The sequence below is a fragment of the Dryobates pubescens genome, chromosome 29, assembly GCF_014839835.1.
Source record: "Dryobates pubescens isolate bDryPub1 chromosome 29, bDryPub1.pri, whole genome shotgun sequence".
NCBI classification, from domain to species: Eukaryota; Metazoa; Chordata; class Aves; order Piciformes; family Picidae; genus Dryobates; species Dryobates pubescens.
Window position 1 is genome coordinate 1,692,412 of NC_071640.1, and position 17,547 is coordinate 1,709,958.

At 49.6% G+C, this 17,547-nt stretch overlaps 2 protein-coding genes across 2 annotated transcripts in view; one reads left to right on the forward strand and one right to left on the reverse strand.

Moving 5' to 3' along the window:
* Positions 1–6,237: 6,237 nt before the first annotated feature.
* TTF1 (transcription termination factor 1) lies at positions 6,238–13,014 on the reverse strand. The gene is made up of 10 exons (XM_009896268.2): positions 12,129–13,014; positions 11,494–11,711; positions 10,673–10,858; positions 9,748–9,826; positions 9,342–9,472; positions 8,719–8,944; positions 8,356–8,445; positions 8,122–8,187; positions 7,777–7,862; positions 6,238–6,578 (listed from the first exon to the last, which is right to left on the reverse strand). Exons 1-10 carry the CDS (start codon positions 13,004–13,006, stop codon positions 6,424–6,426), a joined length of 2,115 nt encoding a protein of 704 aa, XP_009894570.2. The 5' UTR covers positions 13,007–13,014; the 3' UTR covers positions 6,238–6,423.
* A 1,033-nt stretch (positions 13,015–14,047) lies between these two features.
* The window catches only part of CFAP77 (cilia and flagella associated protein 77), a 62,911-nt gene continuing 59,411 nt past the window's right edge, over positions 14,048–17,547 (forward strand). The window contains exon 1 of the mRNA XM_009896269.2: positions 14,048–14,213. Coding sequence (XP_009894571.2) covers positions 14,088–14,213 — 126 coding nt within the window. The 5' untranslated portion in view covers positions 14,048–14,087. The remainder of the gene's footprint in view (positions 14,214–17,547) is intronic.

Genomic DNA, 17,547 nt, shown 5'->3' on the forward strand with positions numbered 1-17,547 from the left:
CTTTGGGGGGAAAGAAGGAGGAATTAAAACCATTCCAAAGACTGGGAAGTGGCAAAATATTTCCCTTCAGCCACAACACCACCTCATGTTTATGGGTGGTGAGTTTCAGTATCTATGTAACTCATCAGCAGGGTACATGCTGATGTTCTTGGATGTTCTCCTCTCATCCAGGTGCATGCATTAAAGAAACACAGATTACAGCATGAAATAAACACCAAGGGAATATTCCTGCTGAAAGAAAAGCACCAAAAAGAAGTCAAAGGATATAGTTTGCAAACTACAAAGTGTGGGAGAATTCACCTAACACTTTCCAGAGCTGGAGTGGTAAAGCTTCTGTTATGTTACTGGAATCTAGGTCTAATGACTACAAAGTATAATTGGCTTCCCCCTCTCCCCCCCCCCCCCTTATTCTCCTGCTAAAATTTATAGGTCAAGAAATCCCTGTTGTCAAAAGTGAAGGGTATTTAGACAGAGTTTTACTCTCTTTGTTGTTATCATACTTAGAAAGCAGCATCAAATTCTCACCAAGGATTGCTTCCTCTATAAAGAACAGAATTAAGGTTGGAAAAGACCTCTGAGATCAAGTCCAACCATCAACCCACCACCACCACACCCACTAATCCATGTCCTAAAGCGCCATGTCTATGCATTTGTTTCTCATCTCCATGGATGGAGACCCCACCATTTCCCTGGGCAGCCTGTTCCAGCACCTGACCACTCTCAGTAAAGAGCCTGTTTCGAGTATTGGATCTAAACTTCCCCCTGGTGCAACTTGAAGCCATTTCCTCTCACCACAGAAGTGCACAGGTATTTCTTTCCTAAGCATGACAGAGTTACCTCAGATCCTGCCAGGCTAAATGACCCAACAGAACACTGGAGAGCAGAAACACATCAAGTGTAGAGAAGGAAGGATGGTAACTGCTTAGAATCAAAGCATGATTAAAGGTTGGAGAAGACCTCTAAGATGGAGAATGATTAGAGGGCTGGAGCACCTCTCCTGTGAGGACAGACTGAAGGAGCGGGGGCTGTTCAGTCTGGAGAAGAGAAGGCTCCAAGGAGACCTTCCTGTGACCTTCCATTATCTGAAGGGGGCTACAAGAAAGCTGGGGAGGGACTTTTGAGGGTGTCAGGGAGTGACAGGACTGGGGGGAATGGAGCAGAACTAGAAATGGGAAGATTCAAATGTTAGGAAGTTCTTCCCCATGAGGGTGGTGAGAGACTGACACAGGTTGCCCAGGGAGGTGGTGGAAGCCTCTGGCCATAACAGCAGGGTTGGAACCAGATGGTCCTTGAGGTCCCTTCCAACCCTAACAATTCTATGATTCTATGATCATCAGGCCCAACCTTCTCCCCACCATCCCTATCACCACTTCTGTTATTTAGAATTCCCTGTCTCATTCCTTGCCATCCCAGATAAAGCAAGCCCATGCATTTCCTCCACACATAGACAAGGAAGATAACAAAGTGGACGCTTACTTTTGGAGAAGGAAGCTCTGTGCTGTGCAAATATCTCAGGTCACATGGTGGGCAAGGGAAGAGTGCTGACCTGCAGCCAGGGAAAGGGGCTGACACCTTCAGCCATCGAGTCCAGCTCAGCAGAGGAGCACCTTCAACAATCCATCCCCTGCTAACCGAGTCCAGCTGGTGTTTCTGGAGCAAAACAGCAACGGTCAGAAATGGGCTCAACTCACACCTTACAGACTGACAACTGCTTTAACAACCCAACTAAGGTTTGCACACACGTTTACTGAAGGGTTGAGTAGGATTTACAACCGAATCCCCTGTCACTCAAGGCGGCACCTACCAAAGCTTTCTCTAACAAAACGTGTGAAAAATGTACCGAAGCGCAGGCCTCCGAGGCTACACAAACTTCAGCCGCAAGCAGAGCCCTTCACCTGTAATGCTGCCCCCGACACGCTTCAGCTGCTGCCCAGCACTGACAGCTGCTCACGAGAATACCTCAGCCCGAACGGAAGGAAAGCGAAAGCAGTTTCTACTTCCCGGTTCAAGCCACCGCCACATCCAGAGCTTTATCTCTCCACCCCCCCAGGGGATACCAGACACTTACCAACAGCTCCTCCACGGGAGCCCCGGGCACACCCCGTGCGGCTGCTCACAACGCCGCCTCGCCAACAGCCCTGCCCGGTCCCACCGCCCGAGCTGGGGAACGCGCTGCTCCTTTCCCGCCAAGCGGGACGGGGCAGGCCGGGCCCGGCCGGACCCTGTGGGACAGCGCGGGGCAGAGGGACCCACGCAAAGGGGAATCCGAGCCTCGCTCCGCGGCAGCGAGCAGCAGCGCAGTCACAGGAGGAAGGGGGGAAGGCGAGTCGCACCTACCCCAGACGGGCTCCCTCGCCCCCCCCTGCCGCCACGGAGCCCCCGCGCTGCCCCTCCCGCCCTCAGGCCGCAGCGCGTCCCGCGCTTCCGGTCCGGGGGCCGGAAGTGGCTTCAGGCTCCGCCCCTCCCCTTGCGGCCGGGCCCCGCCCTGCCAGCGCGGAGCTTCCTCTTAAAGGGGCAGGGAAACTGAGGCAGGGGGACGGGGGCGAGGGAAAGGGGCGAAATAACCGAGACAGGCAGGGTGGAGCAGCAGCTGGGATTTATTAATGGCGAGAGGGAGGCCAAAAGGATGAGTTTGAGCAGCAGTGAATCATGAACCAGTCTGAAACAGGATCTGGCTGAAGATCATAGAAACAAAAGGGACCTTAGAGATCAACGAGCCTGCTGCGGATCAGCTTTAATGGTCCCTCCCCACCCAAACCCTTCCACAGTTCCCACATGGGCAAGGTGATTCGGTACAGTATGCTATAATCAGACACTGAAATAATAAAATACTACCCCCCATCCGTGATCAAGCCCAGGAGAGGCTGCTCCCCGGCAGGCTGAAGTGGTTATTCTCTCCTAGGGGGAAGTTTCCTCACTCACTGCACACCGGAGATGCAAAGGAAAGCACTGCCACACACGGCTCAGCAGCCCCTGCCCCCCGAAGGGGCAGCAGAAGGTTGTGTTGCTGCTCAAGCCTTGGAGATGAAGCCAAGGCTCAAGGCTTGTGTCTTGCTTCACCCTCTATTAACCCTCCAGGCCACAGGGCTGATGCTGTCCCCCAGCCTGGGGGGGCTCTGAGGAGTCACAGCTTATTTGCCTTTCTTTGACTCAGTGTTCAAAACATCACAGGAGAAGAGGGTGAAAAAGGCAAGTCCCTGTTTGATCTTCAGCTGCTGCCACTGTATCACTCCTCAACTTTGAAGTGCTTCTCTGCTGCAAACACAACTCTTGTAACCTGGCTGTCTGTGTCTTTGATAATTCCACACGGTTGAGCATTCTTCTCTGCAACACCATTCAGGCCATTAACGTGCCAGGGAAACGCTTGAAGCGACATCACCAAAGTTTTTTAGGGGCCTCACAGTGCTTTTGAGACTTGAAGGATCTGTCATGCTCTTATTTATAATGCAGCTTGATACACAAAGCTTTGTCAATGTTCCTTCCCTCATCCTTCTGTGCAGCCTGTTTGTTTTAAAGCCCTGCACGGGGCTTGCTCTGTTTTCAGTACTATTCAAATACCCACATGAAACAGCTGCCTCCCCTCCCTGTGCTCCCTGGAGCCTTTATGAGATGATGGCAAAGGGAAAAGCTGTTTTCTTATGCCCTCTCAAGTGCCATCATTCAGCAAACAGGAAGAGATCAACAAGTGCTCTTCTCCTCCTCCAATGTACAAACAGATTCCAAGCAGCACATCAATAAGCAGGACATGGGTAAGGGGCTGTGCCCCTGCTCCATGTCCAGGGCTACAGAAGGAATCCAGCCTCTCCTTTTTTTCCTGTGCAGCAGAGGTCAGGTTTGTATCTCTCCCTAAGCAAGTGGTGCAGTGATGGCTCCAAGTTTACAGATCCTTGCATGATTTCACAAGGAAACTGCTTTGCACAAGTATCAGCAAATCTTCTTTAGCACTTTCTGTGATGGATACACTTGAGCCCAAGCTGTACTCTGACTCTGGAGCAACAGAGCTCTTGCCTTGAGGTGTATCTATGAGCTGGAGAGCTCCTGGCTCACATACATCTGAAGATGCCTCAGTAAAAAAGAGATTTCCAAAGGTGTTTTCAAAGCCCAAAAATGCAAGATAACTGAAGGACAGGACACAACACCAGAGCTAAAAGGAAGACAACCTCCATCCTGTTTCTACTATTGATTAGCAGCCAGCTGCTTCACTCTTATTACTGCTACTAGCAGGATAAGCCCAGTTTGAGCTCTTCTTGAACAGCAGCTGGACTGCACACCAGGCAAACTCTCCCCTGCAGCAGGGACACTTCTTAAGGTTTAAGATTCCTGTCTTGACACTAAGAGCTGCTTCCTTAGCCATTGCAGAGAGATCCCTTACCACAAATCTTCAGTGACTGCCAGCATGCTGAACCAAGGAAACATCACTAATCCATGTAGCTACTCAGTATTAATTAATGGAATGATTTATACAGAGTTAGTAGAGATAAACCCTTGTCCAAGTCTAAGACTAAGATTGGACCTAGTTGTACCTAAGCTCCACCAGGAGTCTAGAAAGCAAGGGGGTCCAATCTGAGCCTCATGACCCAACAAGGGGGTCTGTCCTCACTCTTTACTCCAGTCTGTGAGAATCATTCTAACTCAATTCTACCTCAGTTTTCCTTTAGATGTTTCTCCATGCAGTAATTAAGTTAATCTTTGCCATAAGCTTATTGAACCTTATCAAGCCACAGTTAAAATTTCATGGAACTTATTGAACCCCGCCAAATTAATTCCTTTACCTCAATAAACCAAATTGCTGCTTCTCCCTTTTGAGTGAGGTGCATTCCACTCATCCATGACAGCTTCCCTCTAAAGCAAACAATAAAATAGATCTCATTATGGAGGTAGAAGTTTATTTCTCTGAGCTCTACTCCACAAACTCTACAACCACAGCATCATTTCTGCTCTACCCTACAGAAAATTCAGAGGATCTTCATCTTCCAGGAGTTAAAATGAACTGAAAACCACAAAGTGTTTAGACTCCAAAAATTCAAATTCTTCAGCTTTTAAACCTTCAAACCCAAAAGGCACAGAAGCAAGACAAGGAACTAAGAGCAAGGGAGCTGGTCCATGGTTCTCCCCTTGTTTCATCTCTTGGCTGGCAGACTTACCCTTTTCTCAGTGATGCTGTGGAGCTTCCTGTCTGGCTCACAAAAAAAATCCCATTCTCTATCCTCAGAGAGGCTGAAGCCAGGCACAGTTAAACAGACAAGAAGTTCTCAGGCTGCAAATCACAGTCCAGAGTAACATCCAAGAAGGACTTTATTTCCAGCCACTGCAAGTTCTCTGCCTTTTCAAGGACAATTAACAACATTAAAAAAGGAACTTCTCCCTTATCAAAATGAGCCCCAAAACCAAGCAGCACCTCCAAGACCAAGTCTTCCTGCAGCACTCATCCCATACAGCACAGCAAGAAATCTCAGCAAGCTATAAAATAATTTACAGGTAGAACAAGAAATCTCTTTTGGTTTCTTTGTTTGTTTGATGGTCCCTTTGTCCATTTACAAATAATTAGGCATAGTTTAAAATATACAAAAGGCAGGAGAGCAGTTTCTAATTAAAAAGGAGAAATTCTTCTTGGCACAATAAGAAGGCAGGTGCTTGTATATAGGTATATATATACACACACACACACTACCTTCTCTTAGCATTCCAATTATCAACACCATTTTCAATGCATTCTTCTGACTGGCATCAAATGCCAGCACAATTTATCACCAGTCCTGGACCAAAATCCCTTTTTCCTCTAGAAGGGCTGATGAAAGTCCAAGTTCACATATAAAAAACCCCCAACAAACCATAAAACCAAACCCAGTTGCTCCTGAAAACAACATTTCTGTTAAGCCCAGAAAAAACCAAGACCCAGCTCAAAGCTGTGTGTTTCTATCAACACAAATGTCTTAAGCTGGGGTGCTGCCATCAACACTGATTTATTGCAGAGATGTCAAAGCAGACTGAAAGCCTTTCCCCCAAGCCATTCTTATTTTTAATTACTTCCCAACTCCATTCTTATTTTTAACTGTTTAAAGCTCCTTCACGTTCTGCACACCAAGTTTATATGCAAAGGCAAAGAGCAGCTTTCAACATCTCAGAAGAAAAAAGCAAGGGTCGGGGGGAGAGGGAGAAGTACTGGTTTGGAGCTATTCAGAAAGCTGCTTGGGGGTTTAGAAGGTAAAACTTTGAAGCCAGAGTTAAATAAAGGTTAAAAAAAAAATAATAGTGGCACAAAACCTGTGTTTACCTCAGCATGACACAAGACAAATCAACGTCCATCTCTTTACTTTCCCCACTGTGTGCTCTCCTCTGTAGCTCTTGAAGTGTGGCCACTCTCAACCAGATCCATTTTGCAATTCAAAGGTGCAGGGTGGGAGCTGCTTTTGGTGCAGTTCATTAATCACTGTCTTCACTGCAGTCAAAAATGTCACTGAGTCGGAAAGACTTCTGCTCCCTGGCTGCTGAGTTGCCAGAACGAGGCTTCTGCCCCCTTTTTTTCAACTCTTCTTCAAATTCTGGAAGTTTATGTTCATAAAGGTAATCAACAATTTCTTTGGAAAAAGAACAGAAAGAACAAACAAACAAAAGTCATTTTTAGTTGGATCTGATGGGGAACTGGCTGCTGAATGAGCCCAGCAAAGGGGTTGCCACTGCCTTTTTTTCCTCCCTGTTTTTCAGAGTCTGGAAAGTTTCTCTTCCAAAAGAGTCAGAGAATCCTAGCATGGCTCAGGTTGGAAAGGATCTGAGAGATCATCTCCTCCAACCTCCCCACCATGGGCAGGGACACATCTCAACTAGATTCAGCTGCTCAAGGCCTCATCCAGCCTGGCCTTCAACACCCCCAGGCAGGAGGCAGCCACAGCCTCCCTGGGCAGCCTGTGCCAGAATCTCACCACCCTCCCACTGAAGAACTTCTTCCTCAGCTCCACTCTAACCCTGCTCTGCCTCAGCTTCAAACCATTCCCCCTTGGCCTGGCTCCAGACACCTTCAGGAGAAGTCTCTCTGCAGCCTTCCTGCAGGATCCCTTCAGGGATTGGAAGGCAGCTCTAGGGTCCCCCTGGAGTCTTCTTCTCCAGGCTGAACACGCCCAGCTCCCTCAGCCTGTCCTCATAGCAGAGGTGCCTCAACCTCTGGATTATCTTTATGGCCTCCTCTAGACTCTCTCCACCAGCTCTGTGTCCTTCTTATGCTGGGGACACCTTATACAGGGTAGCATCTCACCAGAGAATGGTTTGGGTTGGAAGTGACCTTAAAGATCATCCAGTTCCAACCCCCCTTGCCATTGGGCAAGGACACCTCCCACTACATCAGGTTTCTCAAGGCCCCTTGATAATCAATAATTTCTTTGGAAAAAAAATGAAAAAGAAGTCATCTTAATTGGATCTGTAGGGGAACAGGACCTCAGAGACAGAAATGATTTACATCAGAGTTAAATGCAGCCAATCTCACTGCTCTGTGGGAACCACAGTGGCTGCAGGGCAGATCAGACACACGCATGCAAAGAGAAACTCAAACAGCAGAGGGATTCAAAAGAAGAGCTCCATAAGCACTGCATGAAGGTGACATTGACATTAAACTATTGTTTAAGCAAAGAGAAAAAACCCAAGCACTCAGCAAAATAAGTACAAAGCCTGAGATTTCAGCCAATTTGCTTGGGGGAAAGCTACTAAAGAAGAAAGTGAAGCAGAATCCCCTTAGACTGAAGCAAAAAACCTGAAGGAGTAGATACAAACAGCTGGGATACTGACCAGAAAAAGTCTTTTTTTGCCAAAAAGGAACACAGGAGACTTTTAGCTTATAAAATTTTGCTTGAACATAGGAACTGGGAACATCTCTGAAACGAGAAGGATTCAAAGAATTAGCAGTGTAAGGAACTGAAGGGGATAAACCCAAAGTTTTCAGAGCTCACAGGCAGGGCCTTTTGCTCAGCTCTGTGCCAGGAGGTACAATTCCCTCTTAGCAAACCAAATGGCATTTGCTGTAGTTGTAGAGGGCCAAGAATTTTAATTCCTTTGGGGAGTTTTAAGACCATCTGCTTCAACCATGCTTTGTATCCACAAAAAGAGGAGAGGGGGGTGGAAAAAAAGGTTTACCCAACAGCATTACAGATTTCTGCCCAGTTTACATCATTAGGATCCTCCACTTCCAGTTCATGCAACCTGTGAATAGAAGACAGAAGCAGTCTGTGGGGAGAACTAATGCAGTAATGCTCACAGCTGCCCTGGGCAGAAGTCACAGGATGCTCTGTGAGAAACCTGAACCTGCAAGCCTTGTGGTTCTCACCCTGTTAGAGACACAAATACACCTCAGTACCTCTGGAACTATACCTTTTAATAAGATTGATCTTGGCCTGCAAGCCTTCCTTTCCCCTGTACAGCCTCTTCCCTTTGTTCATCCTCATTCTTAAAATCGTGAGCCTTTGAAAACACACACAAAAAAGGTTTCTATCATTTCAGGATATTCCAAGCATCAAGAAAAACCATCTTCAGAATGCTACAGAAAAGCAGAAATCAGGCTCCACCATCACAGCAAGAAGGAAACTTCCCACAGCCAGCAGAGCTGTCTCAGGCACATTCACGACACTTCTTCCCTTGCCTCCAACTTGTTTATTGCCACAAACAGTCTGGCAGAACAGAGTGGAATACTGCCCAGAACAGACTTCCCTGTCTCAAGCTGGGATCAAACCTTACCATTTCTGTTTGCACTGCCTCCAGTACCGAGTTCCAACGTGAGTTTCAATCTCGGTCCATGGTAAATTCTGGTACAGCTTTTCCCGCTCAATCGAGAGATCTCTACAGGAATCTTCTGATGAGGAAAGATTTGCCTCTTCCTTTTCTATTCTTTTCTTAATCACCTCCTCCACTGCATTAACTAACTTCTGGGTCTCTTCCTTTGACCAAGGACCATTATTGATATCTAAAATAAAAAGATTGAGTTGACAGAGTGTGCTCAGAGAAGGGCAACGAAGCTGGGGAAGGGTCTGGAGAACAGGGCTGGTGAGGAGCAGCTGAGGGAGCTGGGGGTGTTTAGTGTGGAGAAGAGGAGGCTGAGGGGAGAGAGCTCACTGCTCTCTACAACTCCCTGAAAGGATATTGGAGCCATGTGGGGGCTGGTAACAAGTGATGGGACAAGAGGAAACAACCTTAACCTACATCTGGGGAGGTTCAGGTTAGACATGAGGAACAATTTCAGTAGTCCGGGGAAAAAGAACCAGCACCACAAACGGACTAAAACCCAAACCTGCTCCAGGATTCTTTTTTTCCCTGGAGTTTAGGGCACATGGAACAGAATTAGTTGCCTTTAAATCACCTACCTGACTTGATTTCAGAGTACTTCCTAGCAAGTGAGATGTTGGAACGAGACATCATTTCTGAGATCTTCTTCCAGTCGTTGCCGTGCATAGCCTGGTACCTCTTCAACGTCTCCTTTTCTTCCTTGCTGTACCTGGGTTGAGGAAAGGGCCACAGCTTCAGCTCTGAATTCAAACCACTCAGCTGGCACCTTTGCAAGCACTTCAGTGCCACCCATCACTACCACTTCACACTTTACAACAGAGGAATTGATAAGGAGCAGTTAGGAAAATGAAGTGTCAGCTGAGTCACAGCCAAGTCAGGTCACAAATGGGAGAGATGATCTTAGCTTCCATCCATTTTTCCTGTGCAAATAAACATCAGAGGCCAACAGCAGCACTCAAGAAACTCTTCAAATGATTCACTTACTTCCCTTTGTAATTATTTGGGTCAAAGATCTTCCTTGCTCTGTAATATATCAGCCTCCAGGGTCGTGGTATGCCCTCAGCTGGAAGGGAAATGATTCATGTTTAAGAAACATTTCTCATGCTGCTTGAAAAAAACAAATAATCTCCAAACAAACAAAATAAGAACAACCAAATAAAAGCCAACACACAACAAAAATCAAGTACCAACAAGATACATTTGGCTGACTGTGCTGTCTGTGCCAGGGAGAGGAGGAAGAAGAGAAAGGGAGAAGGAGGGGAAGAGAGAGAGAGAGAGGGGAAAGGGAGGGAAAAGGAGGGGAAGAGAGAGGGGGGGGAAAAGGGAGGGAAAAGGAGGGGAAGAGAGGGGGGGGGAAGGGAGGGAAAAGGAGGGGAAGAGAGAGAGAGGGGAAAGGGAGGGAAAAGGCGGGGAAGAGAGAGAGGGGGGAAAGGGAGGGAAAAGGAGGGGAAGAGAGAGAGAGAGGGGGAAAGGGAGGGAAAAGGAGGGGAAGAGAGAGAGGGGGAAAGGGAGGAAAAAGGAGGGGAAGAGAGAGAGAGAGAGGGGAAAGGGAGGGAAAAGGAGGGGAAGAGAGAGAGAGGGAAAGGGAGGGAAAAGGAGGGGAAGAGAGAGAGAGAGAGGGGAAAGGGAGGGAAAAGGAGGGGAAGAGAGAGAGGGAAAGGGAGGGAAAAGGAGGGGAAGAGAGAGAGAGGGAAAGGGAGGGAAAAGGAGGGGAAGAGAGAGAGAGGGAAAGGGAGGGAAAAGGAGGGGAAGAGAGAGAGAGGGGGAAAGGGAGGGAAAAGGAGGGGAAGAGAGAGAGAGGGGGAAAGGGAGGGAAAAGGAGGGGAAGAGAGAGAGAGGGGGAAAGGGAGGGAAAAGGAGGGGAAGAGAGAGAGAGGGGGAAAGGGAGGGAGAAGGAATTAAGACTTACAAATCTTTTCACAGAACTGGTGCTCTGCTTTGAGGCGCTGGATGGCTTCTCTATCTTCTGGATACCTGTAGGTAAACAGCAGTTTTTCAGCACTCTCTATTCCACTGATGGATAAGAATTCCTCAATGTTTTTCTGGAGTTGATCATTTTCCTTCTGGGTGAATCTGCCAAACTTGACAGCAATACCTAGAAGACACAGAAAGGTTCATCCTTAGGTAGCATCTCTTGCAGACTGTATCTCAGGTTTTAGCAAACAGATCAACAGAGCCAAGAAGTGAAACAAAATAGCAAACAGGAAAGAGACAAAACAAGAAGGCTGCAGAGGGACTGCTTCCAAGGGCCTGCAGTGACAGGATGAAAGGCAATGGTTTGAAATTAGTGGAGATTTAGACTGGTTGTCAGGAACAAGTTCTGCACCATGAGGGTGGTGGAACACTGCAACAGGTTGCTCAGGGAGGTAAGTGGAGGTTGCATCCCTGGAGATATTCAAGGTCAGGCTTGACAAGGCTCTGAGCAACCTGATGGAGTGGAAAATGTCCCTGCTGAGTGCAGGGAGGTTGGATTAGATGACCTTTGGAGGTCCCTTCCAACCCAAACCACTCTATGATCCTAAAACAAGAGCTGGGAGCAGGTGATTTATGCTTTTGCACTGCAGCTTGACAACGAGGAAGTCAATTACATGAAGCAGAGAAAATGTCCTTTGAAATGAACTGAAGCAGACCCCACGGATGTGACAGATGTGACACAACAGCAGCTTTCCCCTTGCCAAAACAGGAGAGGAACTGCACAGGCTTTCTGCAACAGTATTTTGGAGAGCTCACCTTGCTTTTTAAACTCTTTAAACCTTGCTAGGTCTCTTCCAGCCATGTTTCTGACGGAGTAGTCTGATATAGTCTTTGCATGAGGAATAAATTCTTCCAGTTCTTGCCTTGTAGTATCCAAATCCCCAGCTGAAGCCACACTGTTGTCCAAGTCCTCTTCTTCATGCAGATCAAGCTCATCAGGGTCCTCTCTATTTGACGCTGAAGGTTCTGGTGTCCTGATAGTAAATAAATGTTCAAAGAGCGTAAGAAAAATACACCAAAATAAACCACACCACTGAAGCACCAGAAGAGAGGTTTTGTTACTATCTCTACCATTAAAGGAATTAACTTGTTCATTTATTAAAGAACAAAGAACTCTGGAAGTGTCCCAAGCCAGGTTAGATGAGACCTTGAGCAGCCTGGAAGATGGAAGGTGTCCCTGCCCAAAGCAGGGGGTTGGAACTGGATGATCTTTAAGGTCTCTTCCAACTCCCTGCCATTCCATGACTCTATGATTTTGAAGCTGGTTTTAAAACTACAAAACAAACTGAAGGGAGATCTGGGACCCAAATACCATGGATAGAAATCTATTTGGGGGTGAGGTGAAGGGAAAAGAAAACCAACCCCAAACCACAATCAAACCCTAAACTTACATTTCCTCAGACTCTGAAGAGCTCTCTTCCATGATGAAAGCTCTGCTTTTGGGTGTGCTAGCTTGCACTGCAGCTTTCTGAGGTCGAGCAGCAGCTTCAGCTGGCTTAGAAAATTTGGAAGAGACACCTGCAGACCCTCCACTGGTCACAGAAGCAGCACTGCAGTCACCAGCTTCATGCCAGCGCTGGGGCACTGCCACACCACCCTTCCCTGTGCTCTCCCTTTGCCTGCTTTGCTCTGGAGGGGACAGCAGGGCCTGGGCCCCAGCTGCACCTGTGTCTCCTTGAGCAGCTTGGGTGCTCCCGCAGCTTTCCTTCTTCCTCTTCTTTTCCAACCTTCCACTGTCATTTTTGTCATGTGCTTTCCAGGCAGGCACCTCACAGACCTCATCTTCCTCAGGTGGTTTCCTTTTTCTTTTCTTCTTAATAGGTTGCTGCACATAAACATAATCAGCATCAACCTCCTGACAGCTGTCGATGTTGTGCTGATTTACTTTGACACAAGTGATGTAGCTTTCGTCCCCTGTGCCCTTGTTGTGCTTCTGCATCTTCTTCCTCTTCTGGGAAGCATCCCCTCCAGTTTTATCCCTAATTTCCTGTTCCCACCCTACCCATGAATTATCTAACAAAGACTGCTGCTGCTTCTTGGGGCTTGTGCTTTTCTTCTTCTTTTTGTGGCCTTCATCACTTTGTGCTGCTTGGTCTTCAAACAGCAGCAGAGAAGCATGGTCAGGCTCTGCCTTTCCTGCAGTTCCTCCTTCATCAGTTCCATGAATATTGGTTAATTCTTTGTGTTCCCTCTTCTGCTTCTTCTTCTTCTTTTTCTTCTTCAGAGACTCCTGAACTGGAGAATCACCTGCACTTGCCTTTCCTGTCATGTTTTTTCTTACCTTAAATAAAAGACACAAGTTTTACTCAAGTGCTATGATTTACAGAATCAATAAGGTTGGAAAAGACCTGAGAGATCATCCAAGTCCAAGCTGTCACCCAACACCTCATGACTACTAAACCATGGCAACAAGTGCCACGTCCAATCCCCTCTTGAACACCTCCAAGGATGGCAACTCCACCACCTCCCTGGGCAGCATATTCCAACGGCTAACAACTCTTTCTGAGAAGAACTTTCTCCTCACCTCCAGCCTAAACTTCTCCTGGTATAGCTTGAGACTGTGTCCTCTTGTTCTGGGGCTGACTGCTTGGGAGAAGAGACAAACCCCCTCCTGGCTACAATGTCCTCACTGGGAACGAGCTGCCCCAGAAGCTCTGGGGACAGATCCCAAACCAAACCACAGCGCACAGCTCTAGGGACAGACTCCAGGCCACCCCGCACAGCTCGCCCCAGCACCGCGGTAACACAGCCAGGCCGCGGCACGCCTGAAGCCCGCGCTGCACAACCCTCTGGACTCCCGGGGGCACGTCTTACTCACCGGCCGAGCCGCCGTTGCCCTCCGCTCCTCTCCGGCACTTCCCAGAGCGAGGGAGGCACCAAGCAAGCCCAGGCCTCCCGGTGGCACCCGGATGGGCCGAGGTAGGCAAACCACTAGCTTCCCCAGGGACCCTGCCGCCCTCACCGGCAGCCTCTCCCCGTCCCTGCCCGGGGAAACGTCCCGCCGCGCCCGCGGGGATAACGGACCCGCCCGAGGGGTCCCGCCTTATCCGAGCGCTCACCACGTTTCCTGGTGCCAGCCCGCAAAAGCGCCCCCTGCACGCCGCTACCGGGAGTCTCCGTTCCCCCTTCCCCGCGCAGCGGAAGCGGTTCCAGCCGGACCCCTTAAAGCGATGGACCCGTGACGTGCCGTTGCCAGGAGACGGGGAGCCGCCGTTCCGCTCCCCCCGCCGCTCCCTGAGGGTGGCAGCAGCGGCGCCACGGTCAAACTCTGCCGGCCCCGGGGAGAGCTGCTCGCCCACGGGCAGGGCAATACCGACCGCCTCGGCCCCGGCTTCCCGCACCGCGCTGGCATGGCGGGAGACAAAGCGGCGTCCCCCCGGCGGCCGCTGACCCTGGACGAGGTGGAACCGAGCAGCGAGAACGAGCGGCTGGGGGTAGCCCGGGACAGCATGTTGTGCAACCCGCTCATCCTCAAGGTGAGCCCCGGGTCCCTCCCTTCTCTCCCTGCTCCATTCCCGGGCACGGCCACCCCTGCTCATCCTGGAGCCGGTAACAGGCGAACAGGACCCAGGAGAAGGAGGGGCACGGTCCCCGCGGGCAGCCCCGCACCATCGCTGCCGGCAGCGGAAAAGTTTCCTCCTTAAAGCACCCGGAGGGTGAGAACAGTTGAAAATGGGTATTCAAAAATGAAAAAAAAAAAAAGAAAAAGCATTTCTGTGATGAGGAGGGAGGAAAGCTTTTCCTAGCCGCTCCTCCGTGGTTCAGCACCGTTAAACGCTCGGTAGCCCCGGGACGGTGACAGGCAGCACCAGGGGTGGCTTTTCCCTCTGAGTCTCGGCTCTTCTTTAATCGATAGCCCCACGGTTTGAGGAGTGCTCCGAGTCAGGGACCGAGATATCACCTGGGCTGCTCTCTGCCACCGCCCTCCCCCCGTCACAACGGAGGGGTGCAGGGACCGAGGGACACCCAAACTCTAACGACCCGAACAGGCCGTTTGGGGAGGTTCTGGACACGTCACAAACTCCCGACACTCCTCACCTTACCAACTCCCCTTGTGCTCCCCTCCTGTGGGTGGGCTGAGCTCCGGGTGGGCTTCGCAACGTTTCAGGCATCTTCCTTCGGTTTCCTCCTCCTGAAGAACACTCACAGAAAGTTACACTACAGCCCTCCCCACCGCGTCCCGGGAGACCCTCCCCCGTCATCATCAGCAGCTGAAGTGCAGCTCCTGTCCCCTGGATGGCACTCGCAGAAAAGCTTCGTGCCCTTACCAGGTCTTTACCATCCCAGTCCCCATCAGGGACACGCCACCGAGCCTCTACTGAGACTGCCCCTCAGTGCTCGGGGGCCGGGATCGTTGCTCTGAGAGTGCAGAGGGACAGAGAGGTTGGCAGCAGCGCCGGTAATCCCCCGGCAGCAGGCATCGAGCCGTTGGAGCGGCTGCACCTTTCGTCTTCTCCTAGGGGGGGCAGCCGGCTCTGCTGCAAAGCTTTGGTTTGCCAGAGCCGACAGCGGCGATGTCTCAACCTTGGCTTGTTCAGCCTCTGCTGAAGCTCTGGAGGTCTCTACCCAAACTTGGGAGTCGGCCATATCGCAGGAAATAGGAGTCTTGCAACACTCAACATCCTTCCTCCCAGCATGAAACTCTGAAAATCGATTTGAAAATTGTATTAGCAAAGGAAAAGAAAAAGGAGGAGGGAAAAAAAATTGGTTTGTGTCATAAGTCAAAGGCAGCTTTCACTTGTAAACCCCTAAACTTCTACTTGGGAGATCTCATAGTGGCCATTTAAAGGGGGGCTACAGGAAAGCTGCAACGGGACTTTAACAGGGAGTGTGGTGACAGGATGAGTGGTGATGGTTTGGAAGTGGAAAAGAGGAGATTTAGATGAGATATTAGGAAGAAATTCTTTGTGGGAGGGTGGTGACACACCTGAGCATGTTGCCCATGGAGGAGGTGGACAAGGCTGGATGAGGCTTTGAGCAACCTGGTCTGGTGGAAAGGTGTCCCTGCCCCTGGCACAGGAGTTGGACTAGGTGACCTTCAAGGACCCTTCCAACCCATTCTATAATTCTACTTTCTTTTCCCTGGATCCTGTAAGTTCGATAGGAAGTGTTGGCATCTTTGCTTAGAAGCAGGATCAGAGGTGACAGTCAGGGTGGCAGTTCACTGGCTAAGTGCTGATACCTGCCCAGTCCTGCTTGCTGGAGCATACACCAGGTGTCAGCCCTCTGCCACATCTCTGCTTCGTGCTTCCAACTGTGGTCTGGGATCTCCTTCCCTTTTGGGAAGGCCCTGGGGACTGGACGTTCTGGAGGGAGCTGCCAAAGGAGACGGACAGTGAAGTCCCAACCCTCACTCTGCGCAGTGCTACCTGACAACCAAGGACACAGAGATGCTTTAGAAGGGAGGGACAGAAGGGTTTTGAGACAACTGCTGCTTGGACAAGTGCTTCTGGCAGCCGTGGGAGGGCACTGAGGAACACACAGCTCCAGCAGCTGCCATTAAGGTTCAGCAGACAGCAAACACACGAGAACCCGAGGGCCAGTAATAGTGGAGGGGAGACTTAGTTCCTGATCTTCCTCCAACTAGCCCTCAGGCCCCAAACCCCTTGTGCAGCTGTGACAGACCTCCTCTGCAGCAGCTAACAACAGGATCTCCTACTTCCTCAGTTCTCTCACATAACCAAACAGAGACCACTGCCCAGACACATACCTGGGTCCTGGCCACCTCTTCTGCCTCAGCTCTGCCCAGCTCCATCCTACCCCCAGGATGTGTCCCCACACACTGGCTCTTGCAGATTCAAACCATCCTCTTGCCATGAACAGATTTCTAGGGATGGATGCTCTGTTTTTCTCTGGGAGAATGTATGATGTGTTGTAATTAAGCAAGGAATTCATTTAGGTTATCAATATGAGCTTGGCTGGCAGCACGAGAACTGAGGAAAAGTATTTCATCTACTGATGCCAGTAAAAACCTGAGCAAAGCATTTTTGGTTTGGTTGTTGGTGTTTGTTTGTTTCCTCCCAGTAAAAGCCTTAGCCAAGCACTTTTCTCTGTACAAACTTCCTGAAAACCCCTGTGTTACAAAAATAAACCAGCTCTGGGCAGGAAACAAGGCTTCTCCACACTTCAGCCCCATCACGCCTGGCACACACCCCAACAGCCCACACCAGTTTGGTTACCATTAGATTAACTAATCTTCTTGGATGATATGCCACAATTAAGGTCAACACTGCCAAAGTTATGCCACCAGCCTGGAGCTGGACCTTCCCCTGCTGTGGGAAGGGCAATGGGAAATCCCAGCTGCCAAGCTCCCCCCAAAGCACTTTCTTACCTGCTCAAGAGGGGCCAGGAGACCTGCAGAAAGGAGAAAACTGCTGTCCATGAAACCCCCGGAGACCTGAGAAGCATCCAGCTCACCTTCAGAGCCCCCACCCTGGCTCTCAACACTAGAATGCAGCTTCAGGAGTGAGGAGGACGCTGCTGGCGCTTTGCTGGCTGGCAAAGGCTGCTGCCAGGTCTCGATCCAGCCTGCAGAAGAAGCAGATGTAACAAACCAGAGTTTTCAGCGCTGCTGGAATGTGCACTATTTGGGTTTAAAGCTTGTTATTTACATGACAACTGATGCCAGGCTCTTTTTATTGGTCTGAATGCCAGGCCACTTAGGGTTAATTTTCCTAAGCTTTCCTCTCCAGCTCTCAGGGCTGGATTTTTTTATTGTGTTTTTTTTTTTCTTTCCCTCCACTAAGATCACACAAAAGCTACAGGATTCAGGCAATAAAATTTCAGCAGCTACAGCCTCCAGAAGAATAT